Raw genomic sequence first — 25,844 nt, 5'->3', positions numbered from 1 at the left:
GTGTCTACACCATCACATGACACAAAAGCACAGCTGGGCTAATATTAGAAATCTTAAAATGGTATTTTTCAGAGCTCAAATTTCTTATGCTGTGAGAATTATATGGGAGGATGCTCACAGTGTTCTGTGAGTTAAATATGAGTTTTAATGTTGAATCCATGGCAGGAAGAAGGTTTCTTCCTCATTAGTCTTGCTAGCTGTGCCAGGATGAGCTATCATGTATAATTAATGAATGCTTTATTTCTCTGCATGTGCTATTTGGAGATTTCCATTACTTGACAAGGGAATATCTGTTCATGCTTAGTGATGAATTGTTAGACATGTAGTAACAGACACTGGCTTAGAGGTCCTTTCATAAATGCTTAGCTCTCAAAGTATCCCCCACCTTGGAATGGTTAAATCACTCTTACAGAGTTTCAAATTCAGGATTCCTATTTTCAGCACTCAGAAGAAGGTAGCAATTCACAGAAAGAAGCAAAAATGCACCGTTTAAAGTACTCCTACAGACGGGTGAAGATGTATTACTTTTTAGAATCCACATTCATTTCTAATACAATTACTACATCTGGAAATGTGTGCCAGGAGCACTTTAACAGACATACTAATAGGAATGTCATGGGCCCTGTAGACTGAGGTTCCCATTCCCTAATATGTAATTCTGCATTGCATAGGCTTAACTACTAGGGAAATGGTGCCCAATCAGTAAACGGACATTAAAAAAAAAAAACATTTCTCTCCAATAGGGAAAACTTTCTTGCCTATAGAGAAACCCATTTCCTAAATTGCCCTCCAAATCTGTCCATTCCCAACCTAGTCATTGAGTCCTTTGCTGAAGTAAATTTCTGATCATTTTCAGTGTGGGAATTGACCATTCATAGTTTGTGAATGTCCACAGCTTTCACAGTCAGGGTGAACTACGCGTCGTTTCGACAAATTCCCATCCCTTGCATAGAGTTAACACTGAGCATTTCTCAGCATTCATAGCACAGAAATAAGCAGTAGCAATCCAATTTAATGTTGCCAGGTTTCCTTGTAAGAACACCTGGTAGGCGTAGAGAAAGGCATTTTCCACTGTTGATATTTGTTTAGGGATTAGGGCTGAAAATCACTTGTCCCAATAAAGTCTCAACTGTATTGAAATGTTCAAGTCCAGGTGCCACTGAAAATATTAAAGATTCTCAAGACAATTTTTCTTTGAAAAAAAGTTGCGTAATTTCACAAATATTTCAAGATGCTAAGGTAATAAAGTAGTGTTATACAAATAGCCCATTTTGATGCATATCCTTGGGAGGGACAGACTTGTGAAGCATGCATCTCCATCTTCAGATACGGGGTAGTTGGTGCTCTGTCTCCATGGCCTGGAGTTAGTGGCTGCTGGGGAGTAATCCTCATAAACAGTGTAGCAAGTCATGTTCCATCGCCTTTCTGATGAATACATAAGGATGAAACACTGTGTCAAACGCTGTACAAAATTGGCTTGAAGACCAGAGCAAAGACAAACACACAGAATATGGAACGCCATGTTCTGCATTTACCACAACGCATTGCTTGGGGACAAATTGAACAGGCCAGCTAGTAGTTTGCAACTCCACCTTCAGGTAAAAATAGAACCAAGGATGGCTTGGCTTGAAACAGATGTCTATCAAAGAACTGAGTCCTGTTGCACTTTCCATATAGACTATATTGGAGAATCAGACAATTACACACTTTTCCATGACTCTAGCTCACAAATACAATTCATACAGTCCGGAGCTGGAGCTCAAGTTTCTACCTGTGACTGCAATAAGATTTCCCTGCATAATCCCTTGAACTGCAAAACACTTTGAAAGTCATTGATAAGTAAGGATATTCTAAAGCACGTCTGCCATTTGTATTATTTCTGGCATTGAGGCCTATCAAAAATGTGTCATTTCTTATTGGGGTGTGCGTATGTCTTAGTATTTGTGCAGTGCTGGCCCTGCCCCTTATACAGCCTGAGTGTGCATGGCTTTATGCCTATCTCGTATACATTTCCTGTGTCCTTGCCCTGCTTTCCCTGGGTTCATATCTCAGTGTTTGTGTGAGAAAATCCCTTCACAATGTACTCCTAAGATTTCTCTTCGTCATAAGTTTCCTACAGCCACAGTTAACTACTTGGAGGGTGGCTCACCAAATCAGGACAGGAGGTCTGAGGGTAATGACCATGATATGAGACTCATGAAGGTATCACTTTTTCTGCTTTCCAGGGTTCACGATACATCCAGTACCCAATATCAGTACCCAAGTGCATGTCCTAGGACCACTTTGTCTATTGCCCGTTGTGAATATTGTGTTGCAGCAACCATTTCCTACTGTCGCAATACTGATGTCCTATCGTCTGTCTTCCCCTGCATTTGGACAGGTGTCCCAGTGTTCTTGCCTCAGGAGATTTTGTTCATGTGTCCTTGTCACAGAGTTAGCATCCTAATGTTGGTACCTTACTGACCAAGTTCCATGGCTCCGTGACTATGCACAACTGTTTACATTTGTATGTAGTTGTCTTTGTTCCTTTTTCCTTTTCCATTTGCCCTTGTGTCTCTGGAAGAACTTCGGTCTATTTCATGAAGTCATGTTCCATATTCCATGGCCCAATATGTGTGCCTGTATCCATGTCACATCATTCAAGGCCCAGTACATAACCCACTGTTCTCCCACTGCCCTTGCCCCAACCAGTCCGTGTCTTCATGTCCCAGAGTTTCTGTCCCAATGTCTGTGTTCAAGTGTGTTTGTTTCAGTGTCCTTATCCCAGTGTATATTTCAGTGTCCTTGTCATAATACAATCAAGCAAAGCAAAGCAATTTTGATACAGATAACCCTCTGCTCTGCACTTCCAAGGCTTTCACTCCGACCTAAACTTCACCCAGTCCTGCAACAAACCCATCCACAACAAGGGCACCACCCTAGACTTAGAAATCGCCCAAGAAAACATCATACAACTGGATTACATATCACCCTGCGACTGGTCAGACAACTACCTAATCTCACTTCAAGTCTTGGAAAGGGTACTGATCAGACAGAGTCAACCCCGTAAAAGCAATCAATGGGCACACGATCTAAGGAACATCAACGTTACTGATCTTATCCACATTAGCAATAACCTCCCTCCTCTGCCCCTAATATGACTAACCTTGAAGACCTACCCAAACTTTACATCCACTCCATGACGAATTTGCTTGATGAAATCACTCCAAAACAACTCAAAAGGTTTCCCAGCAAACAATCCAATCCCTGGTTTAATTGCCCCCTTATAAATGAAAGACACAATCTAAGGGTGGCAGAGAGATCATGGATGTTGGACCAGGCCCTTTTGGCAGGTTCACTCCAAAACGTTTTGCTTTTTCCTGGCCTATTTCTGTAACCTGGTGGTAGTGATTTTAGGTCTCTGCGCACTTTTTCACTGTGGTCCAGTGTAAAGTGCGTGCGCCCTCTGTGTGTGGTGAGAGTGATCTGCCCTCCCATAGGAATGCATGGGGAATATGTGTGACCATGGTAGTTCCTGATGTGTGGGGAGTGCAGGGCCGAGTTTGGTATGTGCGAACTCGTGAGATTGAATGCTGTGCAATGATGTATGCGGCATGATTGTGTCTAGTGTGGAAGTGCCACTTCTAGAAGTTGGCATGTTCGTGTAATTTGTGTCTGGTGTGTGATTGGCTGGAGCTGGCTGGTGAGCCTGGCTCCAGGAGTCTGGAAGGGTCTGCCCCGGTGGTGAATGGAGAGATTAGCATGCTGATGTGAGGGAGGAGTACACCTGGGACCCGAATAGGGCTGGTCCTTCCCTCCACAATGCTGGCTCCACCCCCTGTGGTGCGTCTGATGTCCCTAGCCTGGCCAGTGAAAGGGAGTTCCCCATAACCAGTTGTAGCTGGTTCTCCCTTGCCAGCACCTTTTACAACAAAGGATGTTGTTCCTGTTGTGTGCGTGGGCAAATGCTTTACACATTGCATCCGGGATAAGCCGGTCTGCTCGTGCCAAGCTACCAAGGGGGTGAGCAGGGGTTATCTTGGCGTGTGACTCCCTTGCCCGGACTAGAATGGTGGTTTCTGCCTGGCTTTGGCGCAAGCCTTAGCCAACCAGAAATCCCAGTTCTAACTTTGGTGGCAGCGGTGGGATTAGGACTTGTGTTTGCGCAGTACCACAGCGACTACTGGCTACATTACAAAACTCTGCATGTTAGATAGTCACATGTTGGGGATTATTGTTTTTGATTTTGTTTTTCCTCAAGAGTGTCATTTTCCAATGGTGTTCCTGCGTTTTATGTTTAGTGGCAGAAGAGAGAAAATGACAGGGCGGGACGCCAGTAGAGGAGGAGGTTCCCATAGATAATGAATCCCTTGCTGGTTCCAGTGCCCAATCCCTGTTCCTGTCCCCAGGGGTGTGGGTAGATGGAAGAGAGGGAGTGTGGAGGAGAAATTGCTTGCTCGGGAGGGTGGTTATCCCATGAGTGTAGTGTGTGTGTCTGGATTCCCCAGTATGGTGGGATCCAGTGGTGGCAGCTAAAATGTGTCCAGTGCGTAAAGTCCCATTCCCAGTTCCCAGAGTATGGTGCCTGATGCTAAGTAAGAGGGGTACAGGTTGAGAGTCAGGGGCAGTGAGGAACTGTCTCACCAGTCTGGAGGGGGAGTGTGTGGATGAGTGGTGTGTTGAACTGGAGTTGGTGTGAGTTTTTTTTGGTAAATAAAAAGAGCTTGCACGGGAGGTGTACCTCTGGTGGTGTGCAGGAGGTCCTGCAGAGGCACTGGACGAGAAGGTGGACGTCTGGCGGTGGGCTAGATGTCTTGCAGAGGCATTGGGGAGTGATTCCAAAAGGAGTGGCTTGTGTATCTGATGATCCTGTGTAGGGGAAGAGGTTCATGTGTAGCCCAGCTAGGTCCCAGTAGGATGGTAGGGGTGTAGGGGCTCACGTCCTGTCTCAGTGGAGGCGGAGTGAGTGTTGGACGGTGTGTCCCACGTTGGCCCGAAACCCTGTCTCAGGGCCTGGAGGGTTCCTTAAGGGAGCGCCAGGTCATGGGCCTAAGCTGTACTTACAGGTCATCTGAGGAGGATCTTCCTGTGTCTAGAGGATGGAGAGTGTCTGTAGCCAGAACTCCGGCGGTCCTGGTGTTGGGCAGTACCGCTCCTAAGTGGAGGGTGCAGAAGTCCTGGTTCGCTGGGCATTTGCCCGTCTAGAGTGCTTGACCATTTGTGGGGCCTCTGGAGGTCGTTCCCCGAGGAGGGGGGAGGCCAAGTTCAGGTTCAGCCTGACTTGGAGGGAAGGGCATCTGTAATCAGTGTCCTGACTGGTTTGGCTTCCAGGGGTACCGCTCCAAGGTGGGAGGGTGCAGAACTCTGGAAGGGGGTGCAGAGGGAGGGCGTCCTTACCTCTGACCCCGGTGCAACCTGAGGATTTAGATCCTAGGTTGGGAGATTAGGAAACTTCCAGATCAAGAAGGAATCTCTGCCAACGTAAATCAGCTGAAGAGACTGAGGGGGCTGCCCTTGCTGTGTGTTCTGGGGCTCACCAGCAGTTTGTTGTTTCCACTAAGGTAGAGGAAAGGGGACTTTGCTGTGTGCTGTGTCCCCCCCACCTGCTTGAAGAGGGACTGTGCTGTGTGCTTTGTACCTCCGAAGAGAAATAGTTTCCAGGTTCCAGACCAGTGATGGAGAGAGGTCCTGATCTGGTGGGAGAGATGTGTTCTGGTGGGTGCTTCCCGTGGAGGGTGCAGAACCCCAGAAGTAGAGGTAGGGTGGGGCATTCTTGCCCGTGACCTCTGGTCAGTCTGAGGGTATGGTCCCTAGGTTGAAGGACCAGTGGTAGTTGTAGCTACACTGAGAGGGAGAGTGGAGACTGGCTATTGTGTGCCAGGGGTTACTGCCCCCCACTCTGTGAAGTAGTCAGGACCTGTGACATCTGGATGGCCTAGGGCCTGGTCCTTGCTGTGGACGACTAGAGAGTGCCAGTGGGGTATCCTAGTTGGGCCAGAGAGCTCTTGTTGAGAGAAATCCATGTGGGTTCAGAGTGGCGTAGAACCGGAGGGTGTCCCTGCCGTGCGGGCCCGTGTCCGTGTTTTGTCGCCCAAAGCAGGGAAGCCCATCAAGGGAATGATTGGTCTACCCTGCGTTTTGGCTGGAAGGGGGTCGTGTTGGACCTGGCCCCTTTGGCAGGTTGACCCCAAAACTTTTTGCTTTTTCCTGGCCTATTTCTGTAACCTGGTGTTAGTGATTTTAGGTCTCTGTGCACCTTTTCACTGTGGTCCAGTGTAAAGTGTGTGCGCTCTCTGTGTGTGTGGTGAGAGTGACCTGCCCTCCCATAGGAAAGCATGGGGAATATGTGTGACCATGGTAGTTCCTGATGTGTGGGGAGTGCAGGGTCAAGTTTGGTATGTGCGAACTCGGGAGATTGAATGCTGCGCAATGATGTAGGCGGCTTGATTGTGTCTAGTGTGGAAGTGCCACTTCTAGAAGTTGGCGTGTTAGTGTAATTTGTGTCTGGCGTGTGATTGGCTGGAGCTGGCTGGTGAGCCTGGCTCCAGGAGTCAGGATGGGTCTGCCCCGGTGGTGAATGGAGAGATTAGCATGCTGATGTGAGGGAGGGGTACACCTGGGACCTGAATAGGGCTGGTCCTTCCCTCAACAATGCTCGTTCCACCCGCTGTGGTGCGTCTGATGTCCCTAGCCTGGCCAGTGAAAGGGAGTTCCCCATAACCAGTTGTAGCTGGTTCTCCCTTGCCTGCACCTTTTACAACAAAGGATGTTGTTGCTGTCGTGTGCGTGCGCAAATGCTTTACACATTGCCTACGGGATAAGCCTGTCTGCTCGTGCCAAGCTACCAAGGGGGGGAGCAGGGGTTATCTTGGCGTGCGACTCCCTTGCCCTGACTAGAATGGTGGTTTCTGCCTGGCTTTGGCGCAAGCCTTAGCCAAACAGAAATCCCAGTTCTAACAATGGAGAAACTCTACCTCTACAACAAACCTCAAGCAGTTGAGGAAGACAAGAAGTGCGTATCATAAACATATGCGTTGCGCCTAAACCAATCACTTTAAATCACAACTTAACAATGGCAATAACAGACCGGAAAAACTCTTGAAATCATCAAACAATAAGCAAACCACTCAACCAACCAGTTCTCTTCACCTAACTACTCACTTCCAAGTGGTGAGGAGTTCTCTACACACTTCAGAGACAAAACAAGAAAGATTGAGCTAGAAGTACAATAAACCATTACAAATACACATTTATCAACCCAACCAACTCCCTTCTCCATGTTTACCCTTGGTCAGTCCCCTCTCTCAGGATACAGGGATTATACTCCACAAAATATTGCGGCGTGGAATACCTTTTCACTACTTGATGAAAAACTATTATAACCTCCCAGGAACCTTCAAATCATTTCAATGATCTGTTGCCCGCCAAGTGCTTCAAAGAGCTTAGATCCTTTGTGCTCCCACTCTGGTCTAAGATTGTCCACAAATCTCTCCTGCAGGGTCTGATTCCTGACTGCCTCCAATTAGGATAAGTCACCCCCATCCGGAAGAAGCCTAATGCAGTATTATCTAATCCGAACAACTTTCGGCCAATCTCTAATAGCATGACCGTAGCCAAGTTACTTGAAAAATGTGTTCACAAACAACTCTGTAATCACATAGAACAGTTTCAATTTATGGACCAATTCAAATCGGGTTTCAGATCCAGACAGTCCAGAAACTGCCCTAACACACATCGTCGATTACGCCTTGAGATTACTTAACCAGAACGACCTCTGCCTTCTTATACTTCTCGATCTCCCATCGCATTCAACACGGATACGCACTCTCCCCCATGCTTTTTAGGTCTCGCCTGTCGATGCGCATGCGCATCGAGCAAGCGAGACTATGGGGGCTTATCCACTCTTTGTCCAACTTGCAAGGAATCGTGGCGATTCCTTGCAGTGCCCGTGACTTTTAAGCTCAATGCGCATGCGCATTGAGCTTAAAAGCGCGTGCACATGCCCCCAGCCGCCTGCCTTGCCTACTCTCCCAGCTGGTGCCGCTCCACCCCCTGCGGCATCAAAGGCTTTCACGGCCGGCCGGCCATGCTTTCAGTTTCACGACCGGCCGGCCGTGTGAAGTGCATTTCAAAGCCCGCTCTCCCTGCTCCGCCCCCTGCTCCGGCCGAGACGCATTTCTCCTCCCTCCTCCCCCCTCCTGGGTCAGGTTACCCTGCTTTCTCTTTCGCTTTTTTTTCACTAGTGATTAACTTTTCCTTCGCCTTGACGCCGGTGGATGCAGCGTTTCCTCGCTCCTAGGTAGGTGTCTGGCTTTTGTGCAGTTGGAAGAGCTTCTCTGCAGCAGTTTTCTTTCGTTTCCTGTGTTTCTGTTGGCTCCTTTGAAGTTGGAATGTCATTGGAGTTGGGTGTTTGTGACTTTCTTCTCGGCTGGGCGGTGTTTTAATGCGGGAAAGGAATTGCGTGTTGTTTATTTTTATTTGTATAGCCCCATACTCTTTTCATGTTCGGTATGGTTACTTCTTGTTGGTCTCAAACTTAAACTTTCGCACAGAAGTGTCTGTAAAGTGAAGTAGTTGTTCTAATGTAGCTGTTTGGATGGCATCGCGGTGCTAGGCGCAGGTGAATTCAAATCAAACCAAGTAATTAACCCAGTCGAAAAACATTTAGGGTACTTTGTATTTAAATGATTTATCAATGCGTTTTCTTTCAGATAACTGAAAGGTGCAACACAGCATTTTAATGATGTTTACATAATCAGAACTGCATGTATTACGAACAGTAAATGCTGTGTGTTGAAATTCAAGTTCCTCTAACAAAGGTGTGCTATATGCTTTAACAAGTACCGCGCTACATGAAAAGCTAACACAGCATGTGAAAATAACTTTACTTTTCAGGAGCACGTGAACAATAACAACGTGCTGATATCGAATTAGACATGCCTGTTGTTTGTCAAGAGAGTGGAAGTGAGAACTTGTTGTGAACACTGTTTTTAAGTTGTGGTGTTGTGTCTCACTGAGCAGCGCCACACATCACGCATTTGGCATGTGCCCGTTTCACAAAATATCAGCACATTTAGGGAATGTTCCTCAGAGCTCAGCGCGCGTGGTCGGTGCGATAAAAACTTCACTTGTTCATGCACACTAATTGCCTGCCAGCGCCGAGTTATTTGCAGACAGACTGTACACCGCACCGCAGCCGGGTGCTTCATGCCAAAGTGTGCTCTGCAGAGTTTAACATGCTCATTCTCGCGTGGTAGCATGTAGAGAAGGTGCTTCTTGTGTATGTTGTCATGTATTAACATTAATAATAAATCGTATTTCGGAGACTCCAGCATACCTGGTACACAGGTGATTTGCAAGACACGTTTTATTTCTCTCCCAAACACAAACGCATGCAGACAGACATGCTGTTGCTGCAGAGGTCGATGAAATCTCCATAAAATTATCGAAATGAAATATAATTCACTGTTCCTTTGGTTTATCAACTCCTTTACACTTTTGAGTTGCGAATGTGTACCATTAAAGAAAAGAAAATACATTTAAAAAAAGTTCAGAGTGCCTACTTTCTGAGAGGTGTGAGGGCTCCAACAAATAACTTGAAGTAGAAGCTGGTTTTCTGTGTGATCTTGTTTTTTCAAGTCGTTTTTAGGTCTCACCCTCACTCACCCTCACCCTCACTCACCCTTAACCCCTCACACTCACTCACCCTCACCCACCCTCAACCCCTCACCCTCACTTACCCTCACCCTCACTCACCCTCAGCCTCACTCACCCTCACTCACCCTCAACCACTCACCCTCACTCACCCTCACTCTCACTCATCCTCACTCACCCTCAACCCCTCACCCTCACACTCACTCACCCTCAACACCTCACCCTAACTCACCCTCACCCTCACTCAACCCCTCACTCACCCTCACTCACCCTCAACTCCTCACCCTCACTCACCCTCAACACCTCACCCTCACTCGCCCTCACCCTCACCACCCTCAACCCCTCACCCTCACCCTCACCCTCACTCACCCTCACCCTCACTCACCCTCACTCACCCTCACCCTCACTCACCCTCACTCAACCTCAACACCTCACTCACCCTCACCCTCACTCACCCTCAACCCCTCACCCTCACTCACCCTCAACCCCTCACCCTCACTCACCCTCACCCACCCTCACCCTCACCCTCACTCACCCTCAACCCCTCACCCTCACACAGTGCAATAGGTCTCAGACCATTTCAGTTAGAGCTTTTAGAAAGGTTTATGGCTTTTTTTATTTGTAATTCTTTAGCATAGGCTACAGGAAACAAAAATGCTAAACATTTACAAAAAAAACCCATAAACAATTCTAAAAGCACTAACTCTAATGGTGCGAGACCTATTGCATTTCCAATGCTTGTTAACCTACTCATGGAAACAGTCACCGAAATTCTGAACTTCGCAAACATACAATATCACACGTATGCAGACGACACTCAATTAATTATACTTAAGAATGTCATCACCGGATGACATCACAACTCTTAATACTGCTCTTCTGAAAACCCAACATTGGCTAACTCATAATCACCTTATGCTAAAAGTGCTCAAAGCGGAATTCCTCTTGATTGCTTCCCAAAATCACTCTGCCCCATTGAAGACTGGCTCAAACTACTAATAGGGCTCAATTGTGCTCCTCATGTTGTAGATTCCGCTAAACCATTTGGCATAACCCTGGACAAACACCTGAATAAACAAAATCACATCAGTGCAACCACAAGAGGAGCCAATTAACAACTTAACAAATTAAGGAAACTCAAACCTTTCCAGTCAACGGATGACATGCAGTTAGCAGTACAATCCCTAGTATTCTCCTGCCTTGACTAAGGCATAGCAACCTTGGTGGGGCTACCTAAAGCCGGACTGGTTCACCTTAGAGCTACGTTGAACTCAGCGGCCAGACTCTTCATGGGATCACGAAAACAAGATCACATCACACCAAATCTAACTCAACTTAATTGGTTCACTCTTAAAACAAGGATCCAGTTCAAGCTAGCCTGCCTGCAACTATAGACTTGAAGTTACCAAACTAACTTTTAGCTCTTGCTTTACCGTTTGGATCTACCTCTTATCCATGTTTTGCTTTGTTTTCTTATATCTATGATGATCACCCTATGTCTGCTTAACTTCTTTTATGGTTTGCTTACATGTACAGGACTCTGATACTCTGTCGGTTCATGTCCGTGCTATACAAAACTTTTCAAATAAATAAAATATTGAACCACACTAAATACTGTAACTGTTCTCTGTATGATAATGACAAAATGCATTTTACCTAAATGAGGAAAGAGACATCTTACCTGTTGATAAGCCATATTGAGGAATAAGTATCTCTCCGACCTCCTCATTGGTAAACAAAGGCTGTAAACAACATGGACCACTGCAAAAAAAAAACTAAGTAATCCAAGCTGTTTCCGACACTGTAGCCAATTTTCCAGCCAAGGAGGGAACCGTCTATATTTCGTATGATGGAAGAGCTGGTAGGCAGCTGCTAATAATCCTGCCAGGTACACCAAGGAAAGAAGGGTGATAGCAACAATTGGCAAAGTCTTGTTCACAATTTCAATAGGAATTTTGTAGAAGTCGCTCTGCTGGTTTCTCACATAGGGATGAATGACATCTCGGATGAAAGAATAAATGAAGAAAAAAGTAGCAAGACTCACAGCCACTACCACTGGACCTTTCCACAGGGTGAATAGCCTCAGAGGTACATTTTCTATGTCTCTTGCAGAGGATAATGTCCCCAGATCTATGGGGATGAAGTTCAGTTGGCGTGCTAACTCGATAACCTGATGGCGAGCTTGTTGATCATTGCTGCAAATATACACCTGTTTAAAAAACAGAAATATGTCACGACTAATACTCAACAACATCATTTGGAACAGCTCAGAGTTAGAAGGATTTACAGATTAAAATAATTAAGGTAGCATGTAAATTTTAATAACTGCCTCATGCAAAAATGAACATGCTGGAACACTCATCTTTTCCAAATGCAATTCAGTACATTGAGAGCATTACAGATCATAAATGAATTCATAAATATATTGATACAGAGACAAAACAAAACAAAGCATGAAAATATGACCACAAACATTTCATATGCAACAGACAAAGACTACTTTTTTTTAATGACCTTGAGTCATTTCTAGATTGCCTACCTTTAAAGGAAACTGCTATGACACCTAAAGCCCATTAACTTCTGAGCTTATATGACTCAAGACATCCATGTACCCAAATGACCACTATATAAGAGAATTGTACTAACATCATGCTTGCTAATACCATAACAAACGCTTAAATCATTCATCCCAAAGACTGTTTGAGTTCTACTGCACTTGTCGTTCTGGATGCCTCACACTATAGATTCACTTAGGCTGCAGTAGCTGATAACCGTCAGCAAAGTATCATTTTTAACTACTGAACTGCTACTTGTATCACCATTGTAACCTGTACTTTTGTCACTAATGATACAAGATTCTACAGTTTAAAGGTTAAAAGTCATCATACAACTTTATTTGGCTTAAAATTTAAAAAACAATAAAGAAAATACAAAAATAACAATGCAGCCGTTAGGTGGCTAATCACGTTCTATGAGTAACGTGCCAAATATAGGTTAAAACTAAATGATGGACTTCTGCTGAATTAAAATTTTGCAAAACAAAAACAAAAAAAACACAGCACTTGTCTACATAGTCTGATCATAAACTCCGTCAAATTTGGTTTAATAAAATTAATTCTGAGGGCCTGGAAAAAAAAAAAAAAAAGAAAAACAATAAGGAGCATTCGTTTTACAGGGGTAACAAATCAGTAGCGGCTGACAGATATAAAGACCAGCAGTCCCTGGGACAGCATCAGACTCCCCATCCAATCCCCCGGCTACTCAAGCATGAGAGCAGCGTGGGGATTGGCCCGAGCGGGCTGGATTAATGCTCGCTCATGCACAAGGAGTTTGTGCTGTTTCTCCAACCCATCTGTACAAAACAGCCTAGTTGGAGAAACCGAAGATTGCATGTCAGTTTGACTGACCTGAAATGGACGGCCACACTGACATGCGCACTTAAAAGTGTATATTTAAATCTCCCCAGCCCCCCCCCCCTCCCATGGCTCAGCCTACCCGTTCCTCCCTGAACAAGCTGGTTCAGAGCCAGCAGATGAAAAATACAACAATAGTAAAATATAATTTTGATGTTCAGCTGCTGGGTCTGAGCCAGTGTGACGATCCTCCTCCACCATAGACGAGGAGCCGCCCTGGTAATAATCCAAATACCTAGACCAATCATTACAGCATGGAAATAAGACAATGGGGTGGGCCAGATTTAATCTAACATGAGTACAAATAAATCTTTGTTGTCTATTATGAATAAACACCAAATTGTCTTGCAGATCTGATAGTGAACAATACCACCTATACACGACTTTTTGACTAGCAGCAAGACTTTTTCCACTTCCAAATGTTGTAAACATAAGTGATTAAGTTCAACCTTACCAACTTTAGCTAATGTCATTGAACAGTCAAAAAGATGTGGGCACTCATGTTTATGACAAAATGCCCTGATGTAGCTACGACATGGAATATGGAGCACACGATCTAAGGCCAAACAGTCCGAGGTGATCTGTTGGCTCAATATGGCCTCCTGCTTGGTCCAAACCCTGTAACAGAGGAGCAGGGGTTGAAGCCTGATTTGGTCTTCTACAAATGGCACACCTAATTCGCTGTAACACAGAATAGAAGCGCAACTTGATGAACTGACAACAGCCTCCTTATACGGACATTTTGTGTCACTTGAAGCTTCGTGACTGGAGCAGGCCCTCAAATTCCACATCCATATATGGCTGCTGATATACACTTGGTACGATAGATAGTGCACATTTCCTTCAGAGGAATTGTCCCAAATTAATGCGAAAATTGCATTAATGGACTTTGCCAACGGAGGATTCCTAAGAGTAATATGTTGCTTTCATGAGCATCCTGTATCAAAAAGTACCCCAAGAAAGGAAAGGTGGTAATCTATTTAAGAGTGGCATTCTCTGCACAGAACCGACACTGGTATAGATACTTCTTTCCAGAAATCACGACAAAAAGGTTTACCCAGGTTAACCTTCTGCTATAGGACATCCACAAATGAAACTGAAGTATTTAACAAAGCTTGCAGTGCCCTAGGAGTATTAGCCATCAGGACATCATTGCCGGCAATCAGGAAAAAGGCTGAAGATGAATCTGTATTTAAAATAAAGCAAAAAGAACAAGAATTACAGATAGCCTCCCTAGAGCAGCAGATTAATCTAATTCCCATACAGAAGGAGCTGGAGAGCTTAAAAATTAAATATCAGGCTAATCTGGATAAAATGATCAAAGAAAAGTGGGATGCAAGTAAACTGCAGAACTTTTCTTATGGGGAGAAATCTGGTCGAATATTAGCTTGGAAGGCTAGATCCGATCGTACTAGGAACCAGATAAGTAAATTAAGGATACAGAGATCTGGGGACATCTCATTTGACAACGACGAGATGTTGAGAGAAATTAAAACGTATATGCAACATCTATATATGGGGAACAACGACCAAATCTTAACTGAAGGTGCAGTCCATTGGTTAGAGGGGGTATGCCTGCCACATCTGACTGAGACAGATAGCCTGTTTTTGAGTTCTTTGATCAAGGAGGGGGAAGTTCACGATCAATTAAAAAGAATGGCCAGAGGAAAAGCAGCTGGCCCAGATGGGCTCCCGGTAGAAGTATACCAAATGGGGTCTGACATATTGGTTCCTATTCTTACGTCTTTATTTAATAAAGTACATCTAGTAGGAGAGCCCATTCCCCCGTCCTGGTTAGAGGCCACTGTTACGTTAGTTTTGAAGGCAAATAAAGACCCTACTAATGCCGAGTCTTATAGGCCAATCTCACTGCTAAATATAGATTACTAAATCTTTGCGGGCGTGTTGGCAGGGAGACTGGCCAAAGTAATTAAGACTGTGGTCCATGAGGATCAGAGGGGGTTCATGCCTGGTAGACAGCTGAACGAGCTGACTTTCCAGGCAATTGCTGCCATTGATTATGCCACAGAGGAAAAATCTCCATTAACTATCGTAGCAATTGATGCCGCCAAGGCCTTTGATCAGGTTAGTTGGTTGTACTTGTGGGAAGTTCTGTTAAAGTTTGGTATTCCAGCCAACTTTATAGCATCTGTTAAATCATTGTATCAACACCCCAGAGCCAAATTTCTTGTAAACAACTCACTTACAGACTGGGTTCAAATAACTCGCGGCACCAGACAGGGATGCCCCCTCTCTCCCTTATTGTTCAATCTATATTTAGAGCCCCTGGCTATCCAGTTAAGATCGGATACTCTAATCAAGCCTTTCCGTATAAATGAACTAGATTTAAAACTTGCCTTATACGCGGATGATCTTTTATTGTTTACATGCAATCCTGAAATATCAATTCCGCGATTATTTCATCATGCGGAAGCTTTTGGTGAGGCTTCAGGGTACAGAATCAACAAAGAGAAAACCGAGGTCATGCAATGGAATCCGGTGGTTCAAGTGCCTGGAACAAAGCCTCGGATGAGATATCTAGGTGTACATTTGCTACAGAACATCTCCGAGATTTCCAAAGCCAACTTGGACAGAGTTTACAAAGATATAAGTGTACTTTTACATCGATGGTCGGGACTGCCATTGAACATTTTCGGGAGGGTAAACCTAATTAAAATGGTTATTTTGCCAAAGATCACATTCCTCTTTAACTCGATTCCTTTGTCATTTAACCCCAAGGATATTGCCAAATTGCAGGGACGAATAGGATCTTTCATCTGGAACTCTAAATCACACCGAATCTCCATGAAAAAATTGAGAAGAAAGCTGAAGATAGGTGGACTTGCTATGCCTGACATCCTACATTATTGCCATGCTTTTCACTTTAGAAATTTTAGACAAATGGCTGACAAAGCTGATACATCTTGCTTGGGTCGGCTATTTCAGGCGCTATTACATAGCATCCCCCTAGGGCATGAATCTTTCTTATTTAAGTTTGGAGACCCAAAATTCTACAAGAAGGTCAGACTAAAGATATTGGGAACGGCCCTGAGAAGTTGGGTGTTTCTGAGAAAAAAACTAGATATCCCCTATTATACACCTCTGGCCCCTATATGGGACTCTCCGGGAACACCCGAATGTCTCAGGGATCAATTATCACTCCCCCTCAGAACAGCTGGTATCATGCAGTGGAAGGACCTCCTTGATGACTCAGAGTTACTAGGGTGGGATTCACTCTCCCGTCTGACAAACGGAACTCTTACCAGGTTCAAATTTTATCAGTTATCTAGCTGGTGGAGTACTATAGCTTGGGGTCTAACAGCTAATCCTAAGTTTGATCTGGTAAAGAAAAAAGGGAGCTGGAAAAAAGAGATCTCCTTCTGGTATGAGGCTTTAAATGAGAAGGATGAGGTCACAGAACTTGAACTTAATAAACTATGGGGAGAAGTAACAGCTTTGCAGGGCGATAAATTACGAGCTCTATGGGGAGATTCTTTTAAACTACTACATACAGTCGTGAAATCAGCCCCCTTAAAACGAAATCATCTGTTCACCCTGTACAGAGCGTATATATCCCCTAAGAAACTGGTTAAGTTTACAAACCTTGAACACTGCTGCCCACGCTGTAAGGCTTCTACTGCGGACGATGTGCATATGTTTGTTGAGTGCCCAAGACTATCGCCTTTCTGGGCTAAAATCGAAGAATTTATAACGGAAGTTTTGGGTACTCATATAGCCATTACACCCATGATCATCCTTTTTGGGCTAGGGGAAGAGTACCAGCTTAATGAGATGAGGACCAAATTCTTATTTTATATAATGGTATTGGCTAGACGGGAAATATGTAAATCCTGGAAATCAGAGAAGGCTCCCACCTTTGCTGATTGTCTAAGTTATATCATATATGTCAGCGAATCTGATATTGCTTGTGATGGCTTAAGCCTTGTTAAGATCTGGGCGGCCTTGGCGGCTTGGCGGAACAGATGAGAAGATTCCTATGATTTTACCCGGGTACTGTTGGTGTTTTGTCTCCTACCCAACCAAGGGTATTCCAGATTAAAGGGTATGGAGTGGACATAGCAAACAGTTTCAGCCTGGAGGGGATTCTCTTTTTGAATCCCTTGAATTTAATCCTGGTGGCCGGTACATCGCAATGGCGAGAGGAGGAGATACCCTATCCAGAATACCCATTATTGGTATATGAGGAATTAAAAAAAAAAAAAAAAGAGTGGCATTCTCTGCACAGAACCGACACTGGTATAGATACCTCTTTCCAGAAATCACGACAAAAAGGTTTACCCAGGTTAACCTTCTGCTATAGGACATCCACAAATGAAACTGAAGTATTTAACAAAGCTTGCAGTGCCCTAGGAGTATTAGCCATCAGGACATCATTGCCGGCATAAATTAGAAGTGGGACAGGGCCCAATCTGCAGCATATCGCAGCTGTTCTCCAGCAACACACTCTAAGTACAGTCTGTAGCGACTTATACAGCATATGATAGGTTAAGTATAAGGGGAGTGCAGTATATAATGTTATTTCAATGTATTGACCCTGTTGGACTGCAACTATCCAGCATTGTGCAGCAGATTAACACCTAATGCCCATCTTCACAGCTTGTAAGTGTACACCACATTGATCCATGTAGTTTAAGCGGAGAGAGGGGAGGGGGTCAGATCAAGCCCACCAAACAAAGGAGAAGTTCTTTAGTAAATGACACAGTTAAAGAATGATTATACAAAGCAGAGCCTTGGAAATTGAGACATATCCATTAGGACTATTTGTATGTTGGCAATACTGTTGCATATCCTGGTGTCTAGGGTCAAGGTCTCCACTGTTTGGATTCCTAACCCACGGGTGCAAGGACTTAGTTCAGTGCACCACCACTGAGTAAGGAAGTCCAGGTTATTGCAGCCCCACACAGTCCACTGATCATTACTGTCGGCATAGTGTTTGTGCTTTCTGTGTTACTAACAGCCCCATACAGGGTTCAGGGATACAGTGGTAATTCAAACCCAATTTCGTTCTTAGAATAGCACACTCAAGCATAGCACTAAGAAAAGACTGAGTCACATGTACTAAAACATTTTCCCATAGACGGAGAATGAGTAAAACTCTTTGATACATCCGGCCCTATATATTTAAAAATGTTTAATTCAACTGTTTTATTATATTGCTTAATACATGAATAATAACCATAGAATGCAATTTAAACATTGCTTGTGCATGTTGATAGCAGTGAGAATAAAATTAACAGTTTGGAATGTTCCTAGCAGCCTACCACCCTAAAGCTACTTCTATGGGCTACACTATGAGAACCTGGAATAACCAGCCTCTACAGTTTCTCTGGCCCTGTGACCCGCATACCTATTCACAGAGGATCATCTGTGTTCAACAGCCTTCACCAGGGACAGAGAGAGCTCCTTCAGAAGGAAAACACACAATCAGTTAAGTTCAAGCCCTCTGTAGTATCCTGATGTTATGAATTGCCTCTCCCATGTTTCCCTGTCCCTGGCTGCTCAGCCTGTGTGAGTGTTCTAGATGGAATGTTTGGTGTTTGGGCTATGAGTGGAATGCTTGGGTGACTGAATCAGGAATTATAGTTGATGGATGGGGCTGAGCAGCTAGCAGGCTGCTCCCGTGGGGTTGCTGGACTTATACCTGGCCTTGTTCTACCTATTTACCAGCCTATTTGCTACTTGAATGAACCTACATTGTCTACATATCTCTAGCGTGGTCCCTGATTACTACACTTATTTTTGGTGACGAGTTGAGGACGTCCCCACGCTCTACAGTGGTACAAGTGGACATAAAAATACTTCAGGATGCCTCCTTCATCATGATGGAAAGGAGCCGACTAAAGCAAGCCACAGGAACAAGACGAAACAAACAAGAGTTACATGGGGACACACAACTGTGTCACTCTAAAGACATTATTCTACAAGGACAATATATGAAACTGGTACAGCCACAGCACGCAAAGCCGCACCACCGGTGTCCATCACCTCGGACAGCCCCCACACAAGCGTGCTGTACAACAAGATACTTCATGGGCGCTGCGCAGAGTGAGCTTTTGAGTACAGTAAGTCTATATCTTCACTACAATGACGTTGCCCAGAGCGTGTGCCTGTTCATTGCCTGCGTTGGAACTGAGCCAGGAGACATGTTTGGGGCTGCGCTGTCGTCAAATCAGTGGCAGTAGCTGGAAGTACGAGGTCAGGTGATAAGACGTGTTTGAGGCCAAACAGCTGTGGTGTCCACAAACCTCAACATACAGTACGCCAGTACTTATGATGCAAAGAAAGTGTTTGGAAGAGCGATTACGGGTGACCGAGCATGTTTGCACCATATGACACTCCTGAGCAGACTTAGGACAAGTCTGGAAGTGAACTTTTCCCACTTAGCGACAATGTTTTGCGAGCGTAGGTCAATTTTTGTCTAGCATTGTTGGGTTAGGCTGAGACCTCAAGTCTTCAGCGTCCAACCGCAGTTTTGAATAAATAAAAAAAAAAAAGAACTTTACAAGCGCCTGTGTGCGCTCACCTTTGTTTAGCACTTTTATCACACGCAGTCTCTGCTCTGTTCTTCCTCACATTGCGTCGCATTCTACAGTATGACGTGCCCGTTCCCTCAGCTACATTGATGCCTTCTGGCGTTTAGGGGACGCCGCTGCCGTGAGCCTCCCAGGACTACGTGACACAGCACGCCGCCATTTCGGTGATGACACACAATGCGGATTCTCGCTTTGGGTCTCTTTCTCTTCGCCAATCAAGTCTACACCTGCACGTCGTGTCAAGATGGAAGGATGTTAAGGACTCCTTATAGTATCTTCGGCGCGTTCCTGATGGGCTCTCTGCAGTCCGTGAAGGGACTCGCTCTTTTGTAAAACTCTTCTGGCTGGAGGTACTTTTCAAATCTTTTCAGTGTGTTTTTAGCTGTTCTTTCATCCAGTTTCACTCATTCAGTTTGCCATGATCTGCCATTCACGTCCATTTTACGAGTACGGAGTTTCAATAAAGTTAACTGAAGCTTGATGACTGACAAACGTCTGAGAGAGGAATGCTCAGCAAGGCGCTTCATCGCTTACTGTTCCCCAGCTGTTCTCTGTATCGAATGAAACATACGTTTCTTTATTTGGGCATAAAACTTTGTTAGCTGAATGGTCTGAGGCGGAGCAGCATTTGGACACTTTCATGGGAGTCTTTGCTCACAAGTGTTGCCTACGATCCAGTTAAATGACTGTTACAGATTCACTTTTGCTTTCTGACAATGCTCCTACAAGCCTTATATGGGGATTTGTCATACTTATTGATACAGTGTTAAGCAGTGTTATTTTCGAAAATGTGCATTGAATTTCTGTTTGTACAGTGTTCACATTATCCCTTATATGAGGGGTGGCCATGGGGGTACGTTTTTTGTTTTTTTTCCTCCCTTATCTACATTTTTTGACCTCGTTTTGGGGGATGATGATTGTGTTTTGTTGCAGGGGTGGTCCCTGCGTGCATAAGACACCTTGCGCTGCACAGATATTTGTTGCAGGGGTGAGTCTCTGCGTGCATAAGACACTTTGCGTGAGTTTTTGTTGCAGGGGTGGGTCCCTGCGTGCATAGGATGCCTTGCTTTGCACTGGGTTTGAACTTTTTAGACTTGCTGGTTGTCCTCGTTGGTCTGCAGTGGCAGGACATTGGGTAATAGTCCCTCTAGTCCTCATTCACAAGTACGTTGTCTCCTTCTTAGGGTGGGGGCAGGATGTCGGGTACTAGTCCCTTCTGTCCACATATACTTCACTCCTTACATTGGAGATGATACATTTGTACGTTTTCTCATTTTTTTCTTCATAAGAGGAGGGGGATGGGTATTATTGTTTATCCATCTTTCTCTCTAGTCTTCTGTTCCTTTCCCTCTAGTGATGCGTGTTTCCCACATCCCTGAATCTGGGCTCTAGATTAATCTGGATTCGTTTTAGTCCCCTTGCAATGTTGTTTTTCCCTATGTACTGTTGCTTTAATTTTATGTATACAGTTTTATGCTGTTTTTATCTTTTATGCTTGGTTTACGTTACATCATTCTTCTGTTCATTAGGGAAGAGAAATGCAGTATCCTGATGTTAAGGATTGCCTTTCCCATGTTTCCCTGTCCCTGGCTGCTCAGTCTGTGTGAGTGTTCTGAATGAAATGTTTGGTGTGTGGGCTATGAGTGGAATGCTTGGGTGACTGAATCAGGAATTACAGTTGGTGGATGGGGCTGAGCAGCTAGCAGGTTGCTCCTGGTGGGGTTGCTGTGACTTATACCTGGACTTGTTCTACCTGCCTGTCTGCTACCTGAATAAATGTACATTGTCTACATATCTCTACCGTGGTCCCTGATTACTACACCTCATCACTGGATCGACTTATCATAAGTGTATATGCACAGCAGTCTGCCAGGCTCTCACGTAATAAACTGGTGCGAAGTCCTCTCCAATTCAGTGGTAAAATGAAGAGGTTTATATAGAATATTGACCACTGACTTGATCTACATTGCAAAACCTAGTAACAACTATCCAAATCTGAGATACAAATGGTCTAAACCAGCAAGAAGAAAATATATCAACTTGGACTACATGTTTATCTTATACGACTGTTAAACCTTAAAACTTAAACATTGCAAGTTAGTGGCATATTTGTGTTGTCTGATGGTATAAAAAATCGTTGTTTAGAGGAAAAAACACTTTCATAAGTTCTGCGAAAGATAATGACATTATGAATGTGGACCAAAGGCAGACAAGCGAATTCAACACTTTCAAGATAAAGCCCGACTGGGAGTTCACGACATACCCAGCTTGTTTGTATAAGGGTTACTACATACCCATAAAGTGCTATTTCTGAAAAGGTATCCCTTCGATTGATGTTGCCTAATGCACAATTTCATATTAAACCATGGCGTTAATTGGAACATTTGCAACTGTAAAAATTCCAGCATCAGATCCTTCCATGGAATCTGTTTGGTATGAAGCTTGACACTCTTACAACCCTTCGGTCACGATTTGTGGAATCTGTGGGGTCGCTAACTACCTAGGGGTAAAAATATCATCTAAAACCAGAGATATAATTGCTATAAACTATGATGCGTTATTAAGAACAACCGTTTTGCTATTAAAAAAATGGCATAAACTTCCTTTAAATATCATTAGTAGAATCCATCTGATTAAAATAAAAATCCTTCTGAAATTCCTTTATTTATTTCGATCTATACCACTGGCACTTAATAACTCCTTTTTTTAAAAACTTGACGCAATTTTAGTTGTTTTATCTGGGGATACAAGAAAGTGCGTAGGTCCCTGTCAGCACTTAAAGGCTCCTTAGCTACGGGGGGGACTGTACTTCTGGGCCACTTTTATCAGTCGTCTTCGTTCCTTGCTTACTTCGGATACGCAATTTTTTTTCCATATGATTATGCTCAACTCAGATTCTAGAATGTTTTTGTTAAGATTGAATGACCCAAATTTTTACAAAAGGGTCCAATTTAAGACCGCCAGAGACACAGCCAAGATTTGGTTCAATATTTTGTCTTTTTGTAAAACATATTTTTTTCATCCCAAACTACGGCTTTGGGGAAACCCGGGATCTTTAACGACGGACGGGCAAACAAACGGTCCACCTACGGAATTTCTACTCTTGGGGTTCTCTATGGCTCTAATGGCTTTTTAGATTTCGCTGCACTTAAAAACTTATATAACTTGACAGAGGAACTGAGGTTTAAATATATTCAAATCCATGACTTTTTGGTTCATGAGGAAAATGAAATTTTGCCTGACCAAGATGCCCCCTACGTGTACCCTATGTTACATGTATGTGCATGTCACCCATGCATATTTCTCTTAGTGGCTTGAATCACAAGGCCTCTGCAATCACGTCCTGCATTAAGGTGCCTGTCATCAAGTTTCCCAAACGTTAAGCTAACATGAAGGCCCATGTATTTGCATTGTGCACTTTTAAATAAATATCGTAATAAACCCTTTTTGTGGTTCAGTCTGAGCCACTTTCTGAATTAGGGTTTTCATGACTCCTGACACACTGCAAGCTGCAGTTACGTAACTCTGACCTCGCATACTTCTAGCTCAGCCGAAAGAGACCCAGCAAGGGTTGCCAAGATAGTATTATGAATAACAGTTATCTGCCTGCTGTACAGAGTCACATTCCTGCCCAGTGAGGAAGGTAAACAGAACCCGTCCGCGGAAGATAGGGCCTAGCCTAGCCTCTCTGTCTCCATTGAAGTAAATCACAGTGCTTGCATCCATAGAAAGCTCACAGCCCCATGCAATGCACAAAGAAATATATGCTTTTCTGATTCTTAGCGATGAGCAACCTTTGCTTCAGATAATACATCCCCTGACTTAAGATATCAGTTAGTACCAGACGTGCTGGTCGCCTTGACACTAAAGATCTCTCTACTAGACTGAAAGTCAGCTCTCCTCCCAGTTACACGTCAATTGCACGTCATGCTCAAATTGCGTGCACAAGTAGGGCAAAGTTCCAGCTTGCCATATAACTCCTCCTCTATGTAGCCACCCACCTATCACCCACCTGTGACTCATCAAGTGTACACCCTCATGCACGCCCACATGCTCTTATCTCTTTCTTTCATGCTCTGCCTGGAGCGCTCCTCCCTATGTACAAGGAAAAATGTATATATGTGTTGTTCTCTGTAAATAATGTTAGAAGACCCTTCCTGAACCTCAGTGGTGATGGAACAGATTCTCCCTTAACTCGAGTTATTGGAATAAAGCCCTTTTAACTTGGACACCACGGACTCTCTGCCTCTCATTTGATACATGCTATTTGTTAATGCCTAGAAATTATGCCAGGGTAATATTTTATTTACCACATTAATTTGGCGCCCGAACAGTGACATATCCTTTTCCCCACGCGCCGGAGTTGTAGGTCCAGCTTTGCCCCCTTCTACAGCCGTGACGGACTTTAAAGTGTACACGCCATCGCGATTTCCCGTTACTCCCTCAGGCCCAGGAGGAGGACGGACTGTGACCAGGCATCCATACGAGGCGGTGAGGATTGCGGATCGTCTCAACCAGAGCCCGACTTGTGAGAGAGCAAGGTCCGAGGTTTCCAGAGGTCCACCCGTTCCGAGGCACATGCGTAGACGTAGATGCGTAGAAGTCCGAGGCCTTCAAGTTTTGCTTCTCGGTGAGTACCACTATGGGGAATGCATAAAGTTTCAAGACGGGTTCATTTTATATGAACACGGTCAAGACGGGTCCACGTTATTCGTGGAAACGGTAAAGACGGGTTCAAGTTATTCGTGAAAACGGTAAAGACGGGTTCGTTTACACGAGCGCGGTCAAGACGTGTCTCATTTTTGAGACCGGTATGGTTGTACTGTATTCCAGTGCATATAGTTTTTCAAGTACATGTTTAGTTCTCTGTATTGGTTTAGATCATGTTTGTTTTAATGTTATGATGTTTTAGTGTGAATGATTGTTGATTGTTTCAGTCTATTTTTGTGTATTGTATTTCCATTGTGTTGGTTTCAACATGCCACTGTTTTCAAAATTGCGTCAGATAGGGACCAGAAAAGGTATACTAGAAGAGTCAGTTAACATCCCGCCTAGAGACACACCTGGTCATTATATGTATAATAAGCATGGATTAGACGCCATCTTGTTTTTAGATTTATGGGTAGACTATACAAAGGACCTGGAGGAAAAGTATAGATGGCCTATCTCAGGAACATGGGATTCAGAATGCATTATGAGAGTAGAGGAAGCGCTATGGAAAAAGAAATCAAGACCCTCTCAGAAAGATGCCATTGAATTATGGCGCAAAGAGTCACATAGGAGAACAGAGAAAGAATTTAATAAAGCAGAGAGAACTAAACAAGCAGCGGAAAAAGTGAAAGAAAAAGAATTGCGGGAGGAGGGGGAACGGGTCAAAACAGAACAGACTGATAGAGAAAGGAACGCCGTCGTTACTGGTATTTATCCCGTCCTCTCAGAAGAACTAGCTAGAATGACCCCCTCAGAAACACCCAGTAGGTCGCAAACGCCACCACCTGTACCCTTTAGAGTATGTAGAAAGAAGCCAACAGTATCAGAGGCTTTTATTTCCTCCTATCTAGAATAGTCCCCATATATATAAGTTTACTGTGGAGTTCCTTGTAAATAGCTCCTTGTAAATATGGTTTATGAAGAGAATGTCATTATTATAACTTGTTGAGTTTCTTGTGAATATGGCTTGTGAATAGCGCCATGTAGTTATGGTTTGTGCAGAGCATGTTATCATTACGTTAGGCAGGAGAGAGCTGGATCTTTTTCAAGTGCTTGGAGAAAACGTTTTGGAGATGTGCGTACGTGTTATGTGATAACGTGGAGAGATGAGTTCATGACTTTCCCATGTACTGCAGTCATTGGGGAAAGATTGTGCTTCAGCTGCCAAAGAGTTAATATCTTGTATTGAGAAGGCAGTATTTGTTTTAACATGCTGTTTAACAAGGTGTTGAGGGATTTTGGCGTTTTTTGGTCGAGATTTGGCCGATTTATGGCCGTTTTTGGTGTTTGGGGGGGGGGGGGGCGTGTTTTTGAGCGGATATTTGTACCCGTTCCAGTGGATGGATTTGGTTGCCTTTTGGTGAGGATTTAGGGAATGGCTTGGACTACTGTGATGCCAAATTTGAAAAGGATCTGAGCTGTGGAAGTGGTGGAAAAAGCATGTTTTGTGCGGAGGTGCGATTTGCCATGTTATCCAATGGGCGTTTTTCTGAAAATTGAGAAATTATTTTGGGGGTGTTCCAGGTGCGCTAGG

The 25,844-nt window shown here is 44.2% G+C and overlaps 1 protein-coding gene across 3 annotated transcripts in view; it reads right to left on the bottom strand.

Annotated features, from left to right (window-relative positions):
* Positions 1–25,844, bottom strand: part of STEAP2 (STEAP2 metalloreductase) — a 434,593-nt gene that overhangs the window by 247,955 nt on the left and 160,794 nt on the right. For all 3 annotated transcript variants that reach the window (XR_013601690.1, XM_078663584.1, XM_078663585.1), the window contains exon 3: positions 11,315–11,842. Coding sequence is in view for 2 of the 3 variants with exons in the window: in XM_078663584.1 (XP_078519710.1) it covers positions 11,315–11,842 (528 nt within the window). In the remaining variant the exon portion in view is untranslated. The remainder of the gene's footprint in view (positions 1–11,314; positions 11,843–25,844) is intronic.

This window comes from Lissotriton helveticus, chromosome 10 (genome assembly GCF_964261635.1).
Source record: "Lissotriton helveticus chromosome 10, aLisHel1.1, whole genome shotgun sequence".
NCBI classification, from domain to species: Eukaryota; Metazoa; Chordata; class Amphibia; order Caudata; family Salamandridae; genus Lissotriton; species Lissotriton helveticus.
Note: the sequence above shows the minus strand (reverse complement) of the source record. Positions and strands in the feature narration are given on the sequence as shown.